Source organism: Haplochromis burtoni, unplaced genomic scaffold (genome assembly GCF_018398535.1).
Source record: "Haplochromis burtoni strain Fernald_Lab_line unplaced genomic scaffold, NCSU_Asbu1 Contig_5, whole genome shotgun sequence".
Lineage (NCBI taxonomy): Eukaryota > Metazoa > Chordata > Actinopteri > Cichliformes > Cichlidae > Haplochromis > Haplochromis burtoni.
This window is the reverse complement of record NW_024582366.1, coordinates 5282886-5301105: the sequence shown is the minus strand read 5'-3', so window position 1 is coordinate 5301105 and position 18220 is coordinate 5282886. Positions and strand designations below refer to the sequence as shown.

The window sequence follows — 18220 nt, the reverse complement described above, 5'->3', positions numbered from 1 at the left end:
TATATATATATATATATATATATGCAGAGGGCAAGAAATATTCTCTCACAGTAAGACCATATAGTTTATTTGGACAGTATGCGGTGTAACTGATAAGCACACAGACCAAAAGACTGCAATATAGCTTTCTCTGCCATACTGAAAACTCATCTGCCATGAGAGCACATGGGATTCGCTCAGAGTTTGAAATGAAATTAGCAACAGCACAGTGTCCACCAAACTCACAATTCAATGCTTGTCTAAAATGGTACCAGCTAAATAGCTGCAGCTGACCACACCCTGTGCTTATAGTTCATTCATCTACCATCGTATCTGCGCATGCAGGAATTCACGATACAGCATTTCTCTTTTTTTATCTAAAGATATGTGCAGTCTAGCTTTAATCCATGTCTTTTTTCACTATACCGTGACAATGACAGTACCCTGCGTTCTCATCTGTTGTCTCCACTGTTTGTGTGTGCATGTGTTTATTGGTGGCAATGGCAGGTTGTGTTTTGCATTGACTGTGACACCTCCTTGGCTGTTACTGCAGCAGCTGAATACCTAAGATCAGGGCCATCTGGCTCTAGTAAGACTTGCTTACAGTCCTCTGGGAGTCCTTGGTGAGGGACCGCCGTATGAAGCAAACTCTTGAGACTTGACACAAGTTGCAGCTTGTTGTGGGCTTTTTGTCATGTTTTACTTTCTTTTCATAGATTTTAAGATTCGTCTTTTTTGTGTGTGGGCACAAAGGGGTGGGGGGAAGGCAACATTGCCACTGGGATACCGTCAGCTCATGCTGCTGTGAGGAGATCATGAGGAGTTATCCCTCTTTGTGTGCTCGTCTTTTTATCTCTCTCTGCAGTCTTTTGCCCTGTGATTACTGCTGCAAATGAAGCCTCCCATGAGGCAACCCAAGTAGCAAAAACTGTGATTGATGAAATTGGGTCTGATATTCAATTTTTTTAATGTTAGAAAAAAAAGAAAAATATGTGCCAGTCTTTGAGTTTGAAGTACCCTCAAACAGATGAGAAAAAGGCACAACTGCTGAGCGCTTTTAATAAGTGAGCACCAAAACCTTACCTTAATACACACACACTTGCTGCAACACACAAGAACTGACCTGGACCTTTATATTTGCTGCTTTCTTCACCAGTCGCATTCACAGCCTTATTGTCTTTTCCCACTCTCAAGTGTGTGTCTGTGTGTGTGTGTGTGTGTGTGTGTGTCGGGGGGGGGGCATCTTAGATTGTTGACCAAGGAACCCAGCATACTCATTAGCTCATGACTGGTGACTGATAAGGTATGAGCAATTTGCCATGGCCTCTTAGTACATGCTTACTCCTTCCATAGCAACCAGCTGCTTCCAACTGGTTTGCAAAGTTGCGTCCAAACAAACCACAAGACAGACAAAACCAAAGCATACCAGGACACACATCTCATATGAACTATGACATGGGTTTGTTTTAGAGTCACAAAACCTGGGCACTTTGTTTCAGTCAAATGTGAGGTCATGTGTGGGTGGGTCATGCAACAGCACAATGATCCCAAGCACACGAGCAAACGTACAACCGAATGGCTGCAAAAACAAAAGACTCGAGGTGTTGTAATAGCTTGGTCAAAGTCCAGAAATGCTGTGATGGCACCTTAAGAGGACTGGGCATATGTAACATCAACGAACTAAAGCAACATTGTAAAGATGAATGGGTCAAAATTCTTCCACGTAATGGATTTAGGTCAGCAAAAGTTGCACGCACCATTTCAAGACTAAAAACTCTGCCTGTTCGCCACAAACCTGCACTATGTGGTTCCCGTTCAGGGCGCACCCACTATTACCCAAAGAGGAATGGGGCATAGTGAGACTACTGTTTGACTGGGGTGTCTGCAAATTGGCCACTCTCATGCAGGAGCAGGTAATGGCAAATTTTAATGGGATTCGGTGTCCTGATGATTGGTGCACACACAGTCAGTGCACCAATCAAGCGCTGCGATTTCTGAACATCTTGTTATTTGAGAAGAGTAGAGAACTGTGAAATATGTGCTTGGGAGGTGCAGTAATTAGATTTGGTGGGTTGTAGTGGTGCTGGGTGTTTAGCTTTACTGACCACAGAGACAACCAATAGAAAAAGGAACAATCTCAACTTCACCTTTGCTGTCTGTTTACCATAGACACCTTTTGGCCCTTTCACGTAATTTTTCTAACAATATGCTCTCTGCTCTCTGCTTTTTCCTCTCACTCTTCCTCTCACTCTTGTTGTTTTCTTTTGTAACTGAAAAAGAAAATGTGAGAAAGTGCATCGTGTCATAGTGGGCAGCAGCAAATAGAGGGTGTGGATGTCTCATACAGTGGTTGGATCTTGGCTATGATAGCAGGAAAAATAAGTAAAGAAAAGAATAAAACAGTAGAAAAGGCTAAAAAAGGAGGAATGAATGACTGAAGGGTAGGCTGATGTTACATAAGTTTATGGTATGAAATGTGTGACGCAATCTAATTCAGTTTTTTTTTCAACCAAGGCTGCAACAGAAGGGGAGACGATAAGAGAGAAAACAAAAAAATTCTCCTCCTTGCTTTTCATTTCATTCATTTCATCAGTATTCCCTGTACGCACCTAACAAGCGCAAACCCGCATTTAGAGTTGTGAAATATTACCCATAACTTCATTTTTATGTCCCGTCGGGTTTTTGTAACATCCTGAAATGACGTTTACATCTTCTTACTAATATATACAGTTACAGTTGCATACAATTGCGAGAAAAAGTTGGTGTTGTATTGGTTTTAGGAGGATTTCTAAATCGATTATGTGTAAAACGGGGTGTGAGCATCATCTAAGTCACAATTACAAACAAACATAATCCGACAAAGCTAGTAATGCACAAATCAGTTGCTTGGCTACTTGTTCCGGCTTGTAGACTTGTCTTGTTGTGAGTAAGGGTCTACAAAGTCTGGTTCCCTCATCATGACAACTTTCACATTCCCTTAGAAGAGACATGAAGGCGATGCATGAAAGTGCAAAAATCTACATAGTGTTTTCTAGAGACTTTGTGTCTTGGTTATTAGTGTACAGTAAGACAAAGTATGTACAAATGGAATTCACAACTGCTCTCCGTCACAGCAGGTAGTCCTGCAAACATCCCAAAACGTTTTGATGAACAAGTTTCTAGGGAGGTTTTATCCCAGAAGTTTCCACATTGTTGTTTAAATCTCACAGGCCGCTACAGAAAGCATTAATGAAGGTTGGAGTGTAACTGTTTGTGCGACACTAGCCAGACTGTGTGGCTTCGATGAAGTTAAGAGGTCCCGTGGGTTGACTTTTTCTTTCAACCAGTGTTGTTACAAAGAAGGAAAATAAAGACTGTCTGCGAGTGCAGAATAATGTTTGTGTTTAATGGTTGAATTAATGTATTTTACAGGAGGATTTCAAGGCATTGGGCACTCTTGATGAAACATTCATTAAAGCACTGAAACCAGAGCAATTGTGAACAAGAGAAAAGGGAATAGTCTGTTTCCGGAAGTCTCTGCAAGAATGCATGGTACAGATTGGCGCGTGGGACACTGGTGATATGTTTCGCTCTGTTTCTTGTATGCGTGCACAGTATAGAGAGAAACAAAGAAAGGCAACAATTTAGCAGGCAGGCAGTGGCCACCCAGAATTTGTTTGTCAGTATCAGTAAAAGATCTGTTTGTTCTTCCTCTTCCTTTCTGCCTGTGTCTAAAATGACCTTTACCCTCTTCTGCTAGTCCCCAACACTTACTGACTAGAATGATTGCCAAAAAAAGTATTTTGATAACATAAGATGTTTCATACGAGCCACATGTTTGTGTTCAGTTCCTGTGCTGAATGTCAGGTGTGTTTGTTTCTTTGTTATCTATGCTGCCCTCCTGGTCAGGTCTCTCTCAGTGAGATTTTTTTACCTGCATAAATAAAGGATATGCCTTAGTTGCCTGAATTATTTAACTCATAAAAATGCATTTTGGTATAGTTTCTTTGTTCTTTATGTTGTTGTTATTCAGCTCTTTTTTAGGATAAATGGATGTACAGACCTCCTCCTTTCTCTGCTGGTATTCTTGAGCAGTGGGCAGGCTTGGCACAAACAACAAATCAATAGGTGGTTGTTGACCACGTGGATGGCCCTCACGCCCCTCTCTTATTGGAGGCTTAAGAAGTTCCATGTTGTTTCCTCACCAATATCCCCCTTTGCTGTCCTCCAGTGACTCCACCACTTTCTTTCACGTCTTGGAAGATTTGTCTCTACCCAAGTTTCACCGTACTCCCCCTTTCACACTCCACACTGGCATTTCTATGCCTATTATCAGCCTTCTTTGTTAGTCTCTCTCTATTTTTCTCTCTTGTTCCAGAAAAATCCCTCCAGGGGAAAAAAAAAATCACTGACATATGAGTTTATGGACACTGAATCCTTTGATCCCCTGAACCTGTGATCTGGTAATCAGGTGTGATTGGAGGATAAAGAAACAGAACACAAGCTAAGTGGTAGCAAGACAGATAAAGGAGAAAGAAGGAAAGACAAAATAGCTGGTGTGATAGAGTGGGATAAGAGGAAAGAGCTCGCCTCTAGTCTGGGGTGGATGGCTCCTGAGCAGTCCCATCCATTTCACATAATTTCTGTTCAAGTAGAGTGACTGTAGCCACCCAAGACATCTGGGCACAGCCATAATAAAACACTGGGTGATAGAGATGAAGACGGGTAAGCAGACAGGGAGTTAGTGTCTGGCTGATTGGTTTATTACTGGATAGGAATTTCAGATAAATGGATCTCATTTCGCGGCAATGAGTGGGGCAGGAGACTACACTGAAAGATCAGTCTTCTGGGAGGCTTTTACAACTGTAAGCATACGATTGCCCTGGTGATTAAACTTGCGGCCGTTGACTTCTTTCCTCCCATAGGCAATTTCATAATCTGTTTCTTAATAAGACAAAATTGTATTCTAGGCTTTACTAAGCTTATAAGCAGTGAAAAAAGCAAGATTTTATCTCAATAAAGTGAAATACAAAAACGTTCTCTACCGTTTCGTCTTATCTTGCAGCCAGATATCAACCACATACTGAAGCATTGTTTAAAAAATGAGTGTACAAGCTGTTACTGTGGGAACAAAAAAGGCTTGGAGGAGTCCACTTGGAATTTTCACGGTGGACCCCCCCAAGTGGACACTTAACCTCAGGTAGTCTCTGGCACTTTTCGGTCCAAAAGCGTCTAATGACCCAAACTCTACTAAGATTCCTCCACAGTTAAACAGGGAATAAGAGGGGAGGACAAGGTCATTCCTGTGGAAACAGAATGAGGAGAGGACTTTTGGAGTGTCCCAGTTCATGCATAAAGACAAGCAACAGGATATGACCCGAACCACCAGCTTAATCCATATACATCAGCCATCAACCCAGGTGACTGCAGTCGTACAACACAGAGGTCGTGCTGCGGGCCCTGCAGGACTGGCAGAATTGATAAGACCTGAAGTTTTGCATGCCTCACCAGTGTCGTGCTTAGACTTCCTGTGGCAAAAGTTGGATGGGAAGCCTCTCAGTGTGGCTAGTAGTATATTTACCACGGCAGGAGGATAGGCCTCATCTAAGACTGAGTAAAGCAAAGAGAAGACTTTCATGGTTCAAAATAAGTAATGCATCACAAGCACTAGAGACATAACAATGCACAATCGTAGCAAATATTTTAACTTGAAAAACCTGGGACTTTATGAAAATTGTTAGAGCATTTCGGTTTGCAATTAAGGGAAAGGCGCACTAATTGGAAAAGTATAGAACAGGAGCACGAAGGCAACCAAAGTCTGTGAAAGAGGCTGTGCAGGACTTAATGATTAAAAAGCTTTTGTTCTGGAAGCAGCCCAGATCCTATTGGATTTAATGGCAACTGTTCATATTTACACAACATTGTGCTCTTTGGCCGTTGAAGGTTAACAGCACATCCAACATGTGTCGCTTTCACTTCTGCCCTTTAATGGATACACTCACATTTTCTGTCACATCCTTCCACATTTACTTTCATTTAAGCATCACATAACGGTGTAGATGGATTGGTCACCGAGTTGTCACATTTTAAGGCATAGCATATTTGTTTTTCCTCAGTAGCAGGTATATTTTACTCGCCACTCATGCATTCTACAGAAGGCTGCTTTACAGAGGGAAATGATACTGAATGAAATTGATGCTGAGGGCCTCAGAGCTCTTTCTTGACAGCCAGATTATCTGCATTCTACCCATGACCTCCTGACATTGTCATCTTCTAAGTGACGTATTTACCCAACATTCCAGCTGCTCTCACAGTAAGCGGCACATCCTTTTTTTCACATCCCAAAGTGACATTAAGTGATTATTAAGCACTCATCTTACTGGTCCTCTGCTCATTTCAAACCACTACATGTTCGTAATTGTTCTTCTGCTCACCAAAGGTGTCCCCAAACCAGTGATTTATGACTTGATTGCACTAAGCTAATGGGCCACTAAGACAATAAACCTCACTCCCATACTCATGTGCTGAATGTTTGTGAGGGACCAAGCAACCAAAGCAAAGAGGACACAGGCAAAAAAGTATCTTCAAAAAGGGTTTTCTTTATTTTAACCCTCAAAAAGTCCAAAATTAACAAAATTCAAAAACATACTTAGCAGGCCCATAAAAGAGGTCAACTAAATATAACTCTACAAAAAGGAATTTACAGAAACTTAAACAAAACAAAGTGAGACACAACTTAACTTACAAACTGACCTAATTACAAAGACACATGAGGGTAGCTTTTATAATGATTTGGCCAAACCATTTACACACAATAGGGGGGAAAACGAAAACACACACTAATATTAACTAAGCACAGAATAACCTAACTAAACCTAAAACACCCCTGCTCCCGGTAAGCCCATGGTTGGTCCTGCTGAGCAGGCATTTTGTTCCCAGAGTCCTCAGCCACGCCTTTTGCCCAGACAGGAAACAGCCACCGCCCAAACTCAGATAACTCAAGAAAAGAGAAACATAATTAATATAACAAAACATTTTAGAAAAACCACACAATGTTACTATGTGCACGCCTCATAATACCAGTGTTAGGTTTAACCAAATGATTAATGAAAAAAACTGCAAAGCAAACTAATAAAGTAAAAAATGGACTAATTTGTGGCTGATGCCATCACAGTGTTCTGGTTGAGTCATGTATGTTGAAAAATTACCAGCTGTCCATTATGGTTATTATGGTTTGTTGGAAATGGGAAACATGATTCACCATTTCCATGCACCATTTTCAAAAATCATCATCATCGTCATGGATTATCAGTCATGGAATGATTGAATTAATTAATTAATCCTGACTTGTGATAAAGAATATAAATTCACCTCTCAGGAAAATCTCTGCCGTATGAAGACATACATCAGTGCCATAACAATTTGTGTAATACACAACTCTCATTCCCAGGTAGCAAACATTTTGAGTTTTACTTTACAAAGCTCAGTTATCAAGGTGACAGCCTACAAAATTTTCAAAGCAGCATAAAAGCCAGGCAAAAAAAATAAAAAATTGCCCTAGCCAGTGACTGGCCCATCACCGACAGCCCATACAGTCGTCCAGCACTTCTTAGTGTCGGTCTTTGCTTTGAAGTTTTGGTATTTGTTTGGGTTTGATTCATTGCTTTGGCAGGAATGGCGCAACGCTGCAGCTCAGCCCTCTCCATCTGTTGTTGTTTTGGCCCAGAGTTGCTTGGCCAGCTTAAAGAACCTTTGTTTCACATGTCAGGAGCACCATGTCTTGATTCCCCTCACACACACCAGCCCTACTCAGACATTGAACCTACAAATATCTGTCTAAAGGAGCAGCCCTTCCACGTATCCAACCAAATCCACAATGACTAGGTTCACCAATGACAATACATATTTTAAGGCCACAGAGTAGGTGCTACTGAAGAATGATGGCAAGGTTTTCTGACCTTACAAGGGAAAATGAGAATTCTCAGTCATCACAGACGCTCTTTAAATAGTTTACAAATACTGATTATGACTAAAACATGATTACTAAACTTATCAAGTGTATTATACAGTGTTCCTCAAGTGGTCAGTTAAAAAAAAAAAAAAAAAGTGAAAAAAATGAGTTGAGAAAATTTCCTTTAATGTGTGTAACCAGGCATCTTTGCCTGTGTTTCTAACGAATAAAACTACGAGATAGCATCACAACATTCCTTAGAACTGAAAACTACTTTTAACAGTTAAACAAGGCTAGTCTGGAATGTGCAAGTCTTACAAAGCAGCACTACCGACCTGATGTAGTAAACTGACGTCAAGGTTCAGCGTGCCCACTACACCTCCACACACGGTCCTTCCTTCCCATATATGCACACAAACTAAACTAAACCTGACTGGTTGACGTCTCTCTACGGAGAGGCACTTCCTTTAATGGCCCGGGTCCCATCTCCTGTCTCCCCTGGAGTTCGCCTGTCTTACCCAGACTCTTCAGGAGCCTGACAGGACAGAAAGGAGGAGGTGGGGTTGCGGGGGTGGGGGGTGTTTTGTGGGTTGTTTGATAAACTTCCACTTGCTGAGGAAGGTAAACACAATTTTGCCTTTTTCATGTTTTTTTTTTTTACATTTTCACTTCACCTCTCTGCTGTGTAGGAAAGGGATCATTGGAGCGTCTATCACGGTGGTTCAGCACATCACCTGTATGACATCTTTTTATAGGCTGGACTCTGGTTTCCAGGATTTTAAAATTGCTGGTGAGGAAAAGATGACGCATTAGCTTACATTGTTAAAATACAAAAATCAGCCGACACCCTGCTTAGATGGCATTCTTTATGTCTCTGCAATAATAATAAATGCATATATATATTTCATCTATGTTAAATTAGTGAAAATGTGTGATATCAGCTTTGATTTAACAAAAAATGTACAAAAGAAAAATTTGGTGCGGAGGTTGTCTTCTTAATTTTGAACTTCTGCTGAATTCAGTGCAACAATTTAAGCTGAAATCTTTAACTTTAGCACTTATTGTAAGTAGTTGTAAATGCAGTAAAAGTATTCTGCACTAAAACTGCATTTACCATGAGAGAAACTTGGTTTGGTGTTATTTAAAGACATCAAAAAACAACCCACAATGTTAAATGGACAAAAACGTCTCTACTTTGCCTGTAATGTGCAGGAAATGAGGCCCCAGTGCTAACAGTGTTAAACTGTTCAGCCTGATGGTAGAAATTGTTTCCTTTTCAGTGATACACTTTCCTTTACTTGACATTGTAAATTTCCTCTCCCTTTCTTATTTTGGCTTTTTTTTGTGAGTCAACCATAGCTGCTACCTGTGGTAGCTGCTGCATATTGTTCCACTTCTTGTCTTTCTTTGGCAAAAATGATGTCAACCTGGTGTTTAGCTCAGTGGTAATGATAGTTTTATAGTTTAGTCTAGGATGTGTTTGGGAGATGCACGCAAGCCGCCACCAACCTTTGTCCACTTACAATTTAGAAGCAATCGGCACAACTCACACTGCCAATTTAATGGGATATAGAGCCGCTGTAGGATTCAGTGACACTCTGTGACATTCTTAGGTTACAGTATTTCCTCTCTCCATACACAGCACACGTACAAATGAGTCAACAGTTTGCTTTTTAGCAGCGTCATTGAAAACTGTCTAAAACCAATTTGTTCTTTTTAACCCTTTAACTCCTGAAAACCTACGAGGAGTGATTCAAACTCTTTTTGTCAACTGAGTGTTTTCTGTCATATTTTAGGCCTGATTAAAAAGCCTGATTGTGCTCTGGATATTCACAGCCAGAAATTTGACCACACAAACCAACTTTGCAGTGCAGTAAGCAATGCTGTAAACATCTTTCTTATTTTAGTATTTTGCATTTCTGAATTTTTTCTTGTTCTGCAATCTTTTATCGCCCGTCTTTGAGTCGTTGGGCTATATTTTGGGAGATTTGGCTGCAAATGTTGCCCTCTGTAGCTCGATGTGCTAGCTGTGGAGAATATCAACAAGACTTCAGACATCTTTCTGGGAACTGAGTGTCTGTAGGAGGAGGGGGGTGTAGAGGTTGAGTGCTGGCTGTATAATAACCATTATTCAGCTGAGATGGCTATCCGGAGAGGGCTATCAGTGCTGGGGCCAGAGACACTGTGATTAGATTTCCCCCGTGTTGCTATTCTTCTTCTGTCCCTTGATCTTTCTGTGCCACTGTTCTCCTTTTGTATATTACTCAAACAGTTCAACAAGAATCTTACTGGTCATAGAACTGATGGCATGTCACAGAGAGATGTATTGAAGAGACGAGAGTTCAGGTTTCTTTCAAAGTTTAATTTGCTTTGGTCAGAAGCTGTGTCTTTGGAAATGTTCTATTATCAAAATTTACCAACTGTCAATTCCAGATGACAGAATTAAACAGCTGTTTTTCACATCCTTTACTCTGCGTGTTGTTCAAAACCCAATAAACAAATTGCTCTGTTGACCAAATGGACTTTACTCCATTTGTACCGGATCTGTATTTTATAAACACCCTCTCAGCACAGGCCCCTTGTTAATGTGAACAGTTGTGGCTGCAAAGCAGGTGCAGAGCAAATGAAACTGCATTGTTGAGAGTCTGAGCAGCTGGGTCTGCCTATTAGTTAAAGATCTAATTTTTCAGACTCCAGTGTGTGGCTTTCAAAGAGTGCGCCAATGTTTTTCCATCCACATCCACTTTCATCCACTTCCGCTGTCTTTATTATCCCATTTCTTTGCGACTTCTTCGACACACACATGTCCCTTTCTCTCCCATTCTCTCGCTCCTCCCTTCCTTTCCTCTCACTCTGCCTTGCTCCCTCTGTGGTATCAATGCACGGGGCTGCTTAAAGCCTGTGTCTCTATGCTGTGGCGGTAGGTAATCAGTTAACCTCATTATGCTGCTGATGAAATTAAATCATTGCAGTAAGTGAAAATAATAATATGAGTAATAGGTGCGGGGTATGGTGGAACACCCCATGGCATTTGCTGCAGTCCCAGCCAGTCAAGATTTACCTCTCTCTTTCTCTTTCTCTCTCTCTTGCTGTAGCGAGCCATCGGTGGAAGATAACCGATGGCTCGGAGAAAAAAAGGGAGCTTTCAAACCACCGATGTTGACATCAGTTAAAAAGTCATATGTAATGTAATATGTCAGCATCCATATGCATATCAATATGCTGACCACCAGCCAGCTTTTGAGCTGCCAGGTGCCTGTTTGGTTTAGGTTTGGTTAAGGTCCTGAAAATTATAAATGTGTATTACACTGCATGGATAACACAGCAGTACTTTGCACTGCCTACAAAATGGCAGAGTGAGTTCTAAGGTTATACATTACCTTTTCAGCAAGACTGCTCATTTATCAGTCTATTATATGTTCCCTTTGCCCTAAAAATAGTGAAAGCCAAACCAAATGGCCATCAAATCACATTTCTGCGTCTAGTGCAGTTACCTGGTTCGGTATTTATTTATATATTTAGTTTAAGAGATGGTTTGGTAGCAGTGAGCAGTCAGTGGAAATGAGATTAGTCGGGGGACTTATGTGAGTCTAAAGGACAGACCTTTTGGAAGGCTGCAGTTAGCATGGTGGAAAGCAGAACGCAACAGCAGGCGTGAGTCTGCAGATTAACAGCCGGGCGGTGGCTAAGCTAACCAGAGGCTGATTAAAGGCTTTGCACCTGTCACTTGCATAATGATATTAAGTGGTGAAGCAAAATTAAAGACAATTATGGATAATGATGGCATTCAAAAAAAAGCAAACCACAGACAGGCTACCTATCCCTGCCCAGCTCATTATGAGAGCCAAGCTGCACAAACCATATACATTGTCCTTTTATAACTATGGATTAAACTAATGAACACAAGCAGCATGAAATGTTTGCACTGTAGTTCTTTCAGGCAAGCATTGTGCTGTCGTAAAGAAGATGCTTTGCAGTTGGAGCGATGGTTAAAGTACGTCTCCAGGAAATGATTGAGTTAATATAAAGTGTTCTGAAGTTGTGCTTGTGTAGTAAAAGACTGAATTTATATTTGAAAATTCTTGCCAAAATGCGGGGTGTAACAGCAAAGTGTGTCTCGTAGCACTCTGCGAGGCTGTAAGGTGATTGCTGGCCTAACTGACAAAGGTTGCTTTCAGCAAAACAAGAAAAGAAAAAGAAGGAAAAAGAAAACAGCAACATTATCGCTGAATAATGCATGTGTGTTGATTCCATTTGGCTTGAGAAGATCTGTCATTTCAGACGGCATACGTCATAGAAGAGTAATTGCTGTGCCATTATGGAGGACTAGCCCTTTGGGAATTCTAGGATACTATCATCCCGTGTCATTGGTTTCCTTCTACCCTTCACAGTCAGGCTGGCTAACCCTAAAGTAACACTCCCTCGATGAGTGATCTATTTATTTTTGCATGGCCGCCTTTATCGACAGAGTCTGTAAGCTTCAGGGGAAAAGATGTTATCAGACTCTATTCCAGGGGAAGCGAGCAACCAAAATACAAGCCTTTTTTTTCTCCAGGAAAGGCTGCCGATGCTGTATCAGGTCAGAGCAGCTAGAACGATAGCACAATCTCTCAGAGAATCCGCTATCCCTGCTTCTTGTTTACTGCTGTTTTCTGTCCTCCCTCGCTTCTCTGTGCACATTCACTCTTGTTTAATAGTGCATGTTTTCAGTTTCATAAATGCTGTCTGTCTAGGTTTCATTCAACACTTTTCACACTGTAAAGACGTAGTTAACGCAATGTGCCGTAAAGATCCGGCAACGTCAAAGGCATCAGATGTAACACGCAGAGAGCAAGGTAGACCTGCTCTTTACAGATATCCTTGTCCAAGAGGCAGAACAAGCTGGAGAAATGCTAAAGTGCAGCACATTTTATGGTATACATGGATCATTGACACACAGAAGATGCTGCATGTGAGAACACGTCCCTATGTCTTTGCTAAGTGATGTGGCTTGCTTTTTGAGCTCTAGAGATTATATGGGGTGATCATCAATAACTGATGGAGAGACTGTGAAAGCATGAAAGGATGTAAATGCCCGCATTCTTTTAAACCGATCACTGAAATATTTATTTTGCTTGACCGACGTCAGCCTTAGTTTAACCGGCTTTGATTTGAGACCCTCTAGTTCTTCTTCTTGTTTTTTCAGATTGTCTGAAGATTCAATATTTCATTTCTAAATGTGAATGCACATAAAACCACTACTCTACTCTCCATATCTCCCTACATAGTGTGTCATATAAATCCATAAAATAAGCGTATGTATTTCGGTTTCTTTTATGTGGCAATTTTACCAATTAAAGCTAAAACAATTCATTATGAAAGCTACGTGAATCAATAATATTCAATATCTTGAAATTCCTGCTGCCTTTTGATTTGAAATGCTTAACTGTGGTGACTTAAAAATGTGACAGTAGTGGTTGTGAAAATGAAATATGCCTCGGTCCTGTTAAGGTTTTTAAGGGAGTCCCACCATGATATCACTTGCAAATGGAAAATAAATAATAGCTTTTTATGACTGTCCTTTAAAGGCAGATAGTCAGAGTCTGTGACTCAAGCTGCTCCCCTAATTTCCCTTGATTTAGTGCTCGCAAAATATCCGTGAGACCACCACAGTGTCTGCAAAGTGAACATGAGGTCATCGGCTTGCCGAATGAAAAGCGAGCTAAGTCAGTCAATCTTCTCCAATTTGGGATGTGGCCTTACTCTTCTGAATCATATTACAGCTTAGGGTACTTCCCCCTCAGCTCTCATCAAAAGAGAATTACTCACTACCCTGCTCGAGTCCGGGTAGAGGTCAGGGGATTTGACCCATGAGACTAATTGCCCTAAGAGAGCATGGAGCCTGCATCAGAACGACGATGACAATGAAGAACACTAGACTGTCATGTGTTTAAAGTGAAATAATTACTCAATGGTGCGTGATTATTAGCTGTAAGGATACCACAGCGTTCGTGTGACTGAATAACAGTCACTGATTAGTGTGATGGCACTTAAATTATCGTGATAATAACGGCAAATATGTTCAACTGTAACTGCCGAACTCATGCACATTTAATGCAGATCTGTCAAATCTGATCAGTTACATCTCTCTGCAGACTTTTTTAATTCCACAGTGGCCATTTTGACTTGTCACAGTAGGGAAAGCACTGGTGCATTAATGATGGCTGAGGGGAGAGGCTCTACTTTTGCAGATGCTGGTTCGCTGTATTTGCTTACTGGCACTCTTCGTGGAACTGCGTCAGTATGCTTTCCCCACTGTGACATGTCAAAATGTCAGCCATGAAAAGCTTCTGTTGGTGTCAAGTGTGGGCATTTGGGTTGATAGTGTGGCTCAGATGAACAAATGTCTAAGATTTTCTGCTTAAATAATATGAAATTGGTCCACAATGGTTAAAAAAAAAAACTATAGAAAGTCTATAGTAAAAGGAGGACTTGTAACCATGGCAACCTAGTGGATAGCACATTCAGAGAGTTCTAAAGATAAACACAAAATATTCTTAAATCTTGTGGCCTTAACCTAGCCAAAGAGTGAGCCAAATCTTTACTTAAACTTGAAATCTAAACGTAAAAATGAAATCTATTAATAAGCGAATGAAATAACCTCAGAGGACTCACGTGCACTCTCCTGCTCTTTTTTTACAGAGGACCTTCTTCCACCAGGCTTCCCTAACATTGACATGGGGCCTCAGCTCAAAGTAGTGGAGCGCACTCGAACAGCCACCATGCTCTGCGCCGCCAGTGGCAACCCTGACCCGGAAATCACTTGGTACAAAGACTTCCTGCCGATTGACCCCACTGCAAGTAATGGGCGAATCAAACAGTTACGCTCAGGTAAGGAAAGCTAAAGCATTATATTGCTGCTCTGGTTCCTTCTTACTAATGTGAGCCCTCGTTTAATTTCCCAGAACATTTTCGACGGCACGTAACATTGATGTTTTTGCTGTTTTGTGTAAGCTAATGTATGTGTAATGCCCAGTATTTCCTTTTCTGAAGTCAATTATTTTCTCAAAGTGCCACTGAGAACACATGTTCATTTCTCTAGTTTGGGAATGCTAATTATTTCAACAGCCTTTACTTTAATCTGTGACTCGAGAATTCATTCAGCTCTAAATGTATAATCATTACATTGTGCTAAATGTTATGCTAAACAAATGAAAATCACCCAAAAAAGGTTTTTTAAATGTGTTGGATGTTGGTCTAATAAATGGAGAAGAGGCACAAAGTTTTAAAGTAAAGCACAAAAGCTCTTGTACATGTTAATATAACTGTTGGTCATCATCCAGTAGCTGGTGAGGGAGATGATGTTTTAGAGTGTAACAATGTAGAATGAGGTCAAAGGATTCACAACAACTGTGTCAGGACACAATAAGAGCAAGGTCCATCTTCTACACACTCAGTGGTGGATATGTTGTCTTGTTCCCATTGATTAAACCCCACTGAGAGGCCCAGTAAAGCAAAGTCTAATTATATAGCTAATTAAGTGCAGGCCCGCAGGTGGCTCAGGGCAACAAGGGGTAGATATTTTAGGTCGATGATTTGTCACCATTCGAAAAATCCAATGACTTGTTTGTGTTATGTTGCGAATGTAAATCTGGGTAGACGACACTAAATAAAGAGTGTGTTGTCATTCACTTCCTGTCCTAATTGTGGTCCTCGAGAGCTATGTACACAAAGTAATCAATTGGTCAACTGGCTATTCATGCTGTACCTTACAGAGCAAGTTCACAGTTCTGTATTTTTTACTGGTTCCTCTTTAAATTATTAGTGTCTTCAATTTTGAAGCAGATTGAATTTTAGAATTTTTTAAATTTCAAATTGAGTCCATGCCTTGTCTTGTAATTTCATTACATTCTTGCAGGGTTTTTTATTTTTTCTTATTGGTCACTCACTAGACTCCTGTGCAACTGTTGACAAGGATATAAATCATGTGAAACATGGGCTATATTTAGTACCAAGTATTGGTACAAGCACTGCCCCTCCTGCTGCATAAAAGCCAAATTTTTATGATGATGTATTTATGTCATGAAATTCTTTTTATGCCATAAATATGTAAGTTAAATGTCATGCCATGAGTTGCTATTTTTTTTTTTTTACATTCCAGATATTCAAATTAAGCAGTAACAAATAGAAATGTGCACTGAAAGGTTTTATTGCACAGTTACGATCACATTTTGAATTATTGTTGTTTGTTTCTCACGAGCATCCAGCAAGGGTAGGGTTTTTTTTTCTCTCCACCAGTATTTTCTTTAGTCATACTGTATTATTCTCATGTCGAGGGCCAGCTTCTCTCAAAAAAAAAAATTCAATTACCTGGTAACCTTGTTAACATGGCTTTTTGAGTTTTGTGCCTCTCTGGATAATCCACAGAGAAATTCAGCTTGGCGTCTATTGTCTAATCTCTGTACCATCTGTCTTTATTTGTTTCATGATTTTTCAATTGTCTTTGTTTGTCCTGTTTAACTGAAACAGAGCTGTTTACTCGTCACTGTTTTTCTGAATGTTTTGTCCATATTTGTGTCTGAAACTCAGATGTGCGTCTGTCCACATCGCAGAGTCTTCAACACGCTTTATATCATTTTGACCTTTAACACAATTAAAAAGCCCCAACCAGGAAAAAAAATCACAAGCCAATTAAAAACTGGAAAATTGCACTAATTGTGATATTTTACAACTAAAAATAAAATAACTTTTTCATAATAAAAAAATCCTCTAAATGTGTTCATAAATTATAAATAAAATGCACTGTGATTACATCTCACTGTAATAAAAACTGCTAACAATGCTGTGGTGGGACAAAACACCAAACCAAACTTTAGCCCTTGGAAAGTCACATTGAACCTTATCTTAAATAAACTATGTTTTTTTTTCTTTTCCTATTTATCTGTTCTTTCTTTGCTATTTTCAGAAACCTTTGGTAAGTGTCTTGCAAAGCTCAGCAAACCAGCCCACTGTCCTTGAAGCACATGGCATATTTATACTACTGTCCAGAATGCATGATTTCGCTGCTCCTCCTCCACCCTTTCCCTCCAATTCCACATGTTCCCTATTTTTTTCTTTCTGTATAGCCTTCATTTTTCTTTACCCTACTCCTCTTGGTTTCAACTATATATTCTTTCACCTCAATACTACAACTGGATTTATAGTAGAAAGACACAGAATGTGTTGAGGAAGCATCATGATTCACCTAGCAGCATATTTTCTTAGTTTTAAGCAGCAAGTCTTTTGAGGTAGCGTCATACTTCATGATAAAGGTAACATGCATGGTAGGTCGTATAAACAGTCCAATTTGGACCCTGTCCACATTATTTTAGTACATGTATCCATGGGATTCCAAGATTACCTCAGAAGTAACGGTATATGAAGTTACCTTTAAGATTTATCCCATTTACAGCAAGACAAGAGGTCCTAAGTAAATAACTGGAATCCAACGCATTTCTTTGCAGCCTGAAGCATTTCTGGGCTTCTTAAAGGGATATATAGCAGGCACGTTTCTCCAGCAATGCACATTGCTTACTGATTTATCTAACCTGTTTTACTTGAACCTCTGTGCTTGCAATAAAGCATTGCTTCAAAAGCATTCCTTGAAGGTGCAGCGAGTACTGTCAGGGGCTTGAATTCTTAAACATCAGTGCAGGACTTCTGGAATGCATATTCCAACCCTAACTCGTGCTGCGTAAACCCTCTGGTCTTGGCCAAATATTTTGTCAGGAGAGCATTCTTCTTCTCTTGCCAGATTGGCCCTCTGCTTCACTACTTAACAAATGTCTTGCTCAGACTTTATTGCCCAGACTAGAGGCCAACTGATAGCCTCCTGACTTACGAAATATTTGCAAAAGATATACCCAGTCACTTCAAGCTGGATGTGTTTTACAGAAATTTCAAACTATACGTGCAAAAAGGAGGGGAGACAAGGAAATTACTTTCCCTTTTTTCAGTACCATAGCTCTTATAAGGTTATGTTAGCTTTGGGGGCTTGCTTTTATTCTATAGCTCTTCTGCTGGAAAGCTCAGCAGTCAGACAGGATTTATGGTGATTTATGGCTTGAGCCCCCTAGGCTGCCATCTTCTCATCCCCTTAGCTCTTCTAGTACCCATCTTTGGTCCCTAATAACTTTTTCTTTTTTGCATTTATAAATGCACTTAAGAAATCCCCAAAACAGAAAACATGCGACAGCCTCAGCCTCCCCTCCAACTTCTTCTGATGTGCTGATCACTGTTGACAGTTTCTGGGGCCTCTCTGTTTGCATCAGGCACACTCTCAAGCCTTGGGGG

At 40.4% G+C, this 18220-nt stretch overlaps 1 protein-coding gene across 16 annotated transcripts in view; it reads left to right on the top strand.

Annotated features, from left to right (window-relative positions):
- The window catches only part of ptprsa (protein tyrosine phosphatase receptor type Sa), a 232428-nt gene that overhangs the window by 123191 nt on the left and 91017 nt on the right, over nt 1-18220 (top strand). For 9 of the 16 annotated variants that reach the window (XM_042222769.1, XM_042222779.1, XM_042222787.1 and 6 more), the window contains 2 exons: nt 14591-14779; nt 16854-16862. In XM_042222769.1, the coding sequence (XP_042078703.1) occupies nt 14591-14779; nt 16854-16862 (198 nt within the window). The remainder of the gene's footprint in view (nt 1-14590; nt 14780-16853; nt 16863-18220) is intronic. The other 7 variants (XM_005920890.2, XM_005920891.2, XM_005920892.2 and 4 more) reach the window with 1 other exon arrangement.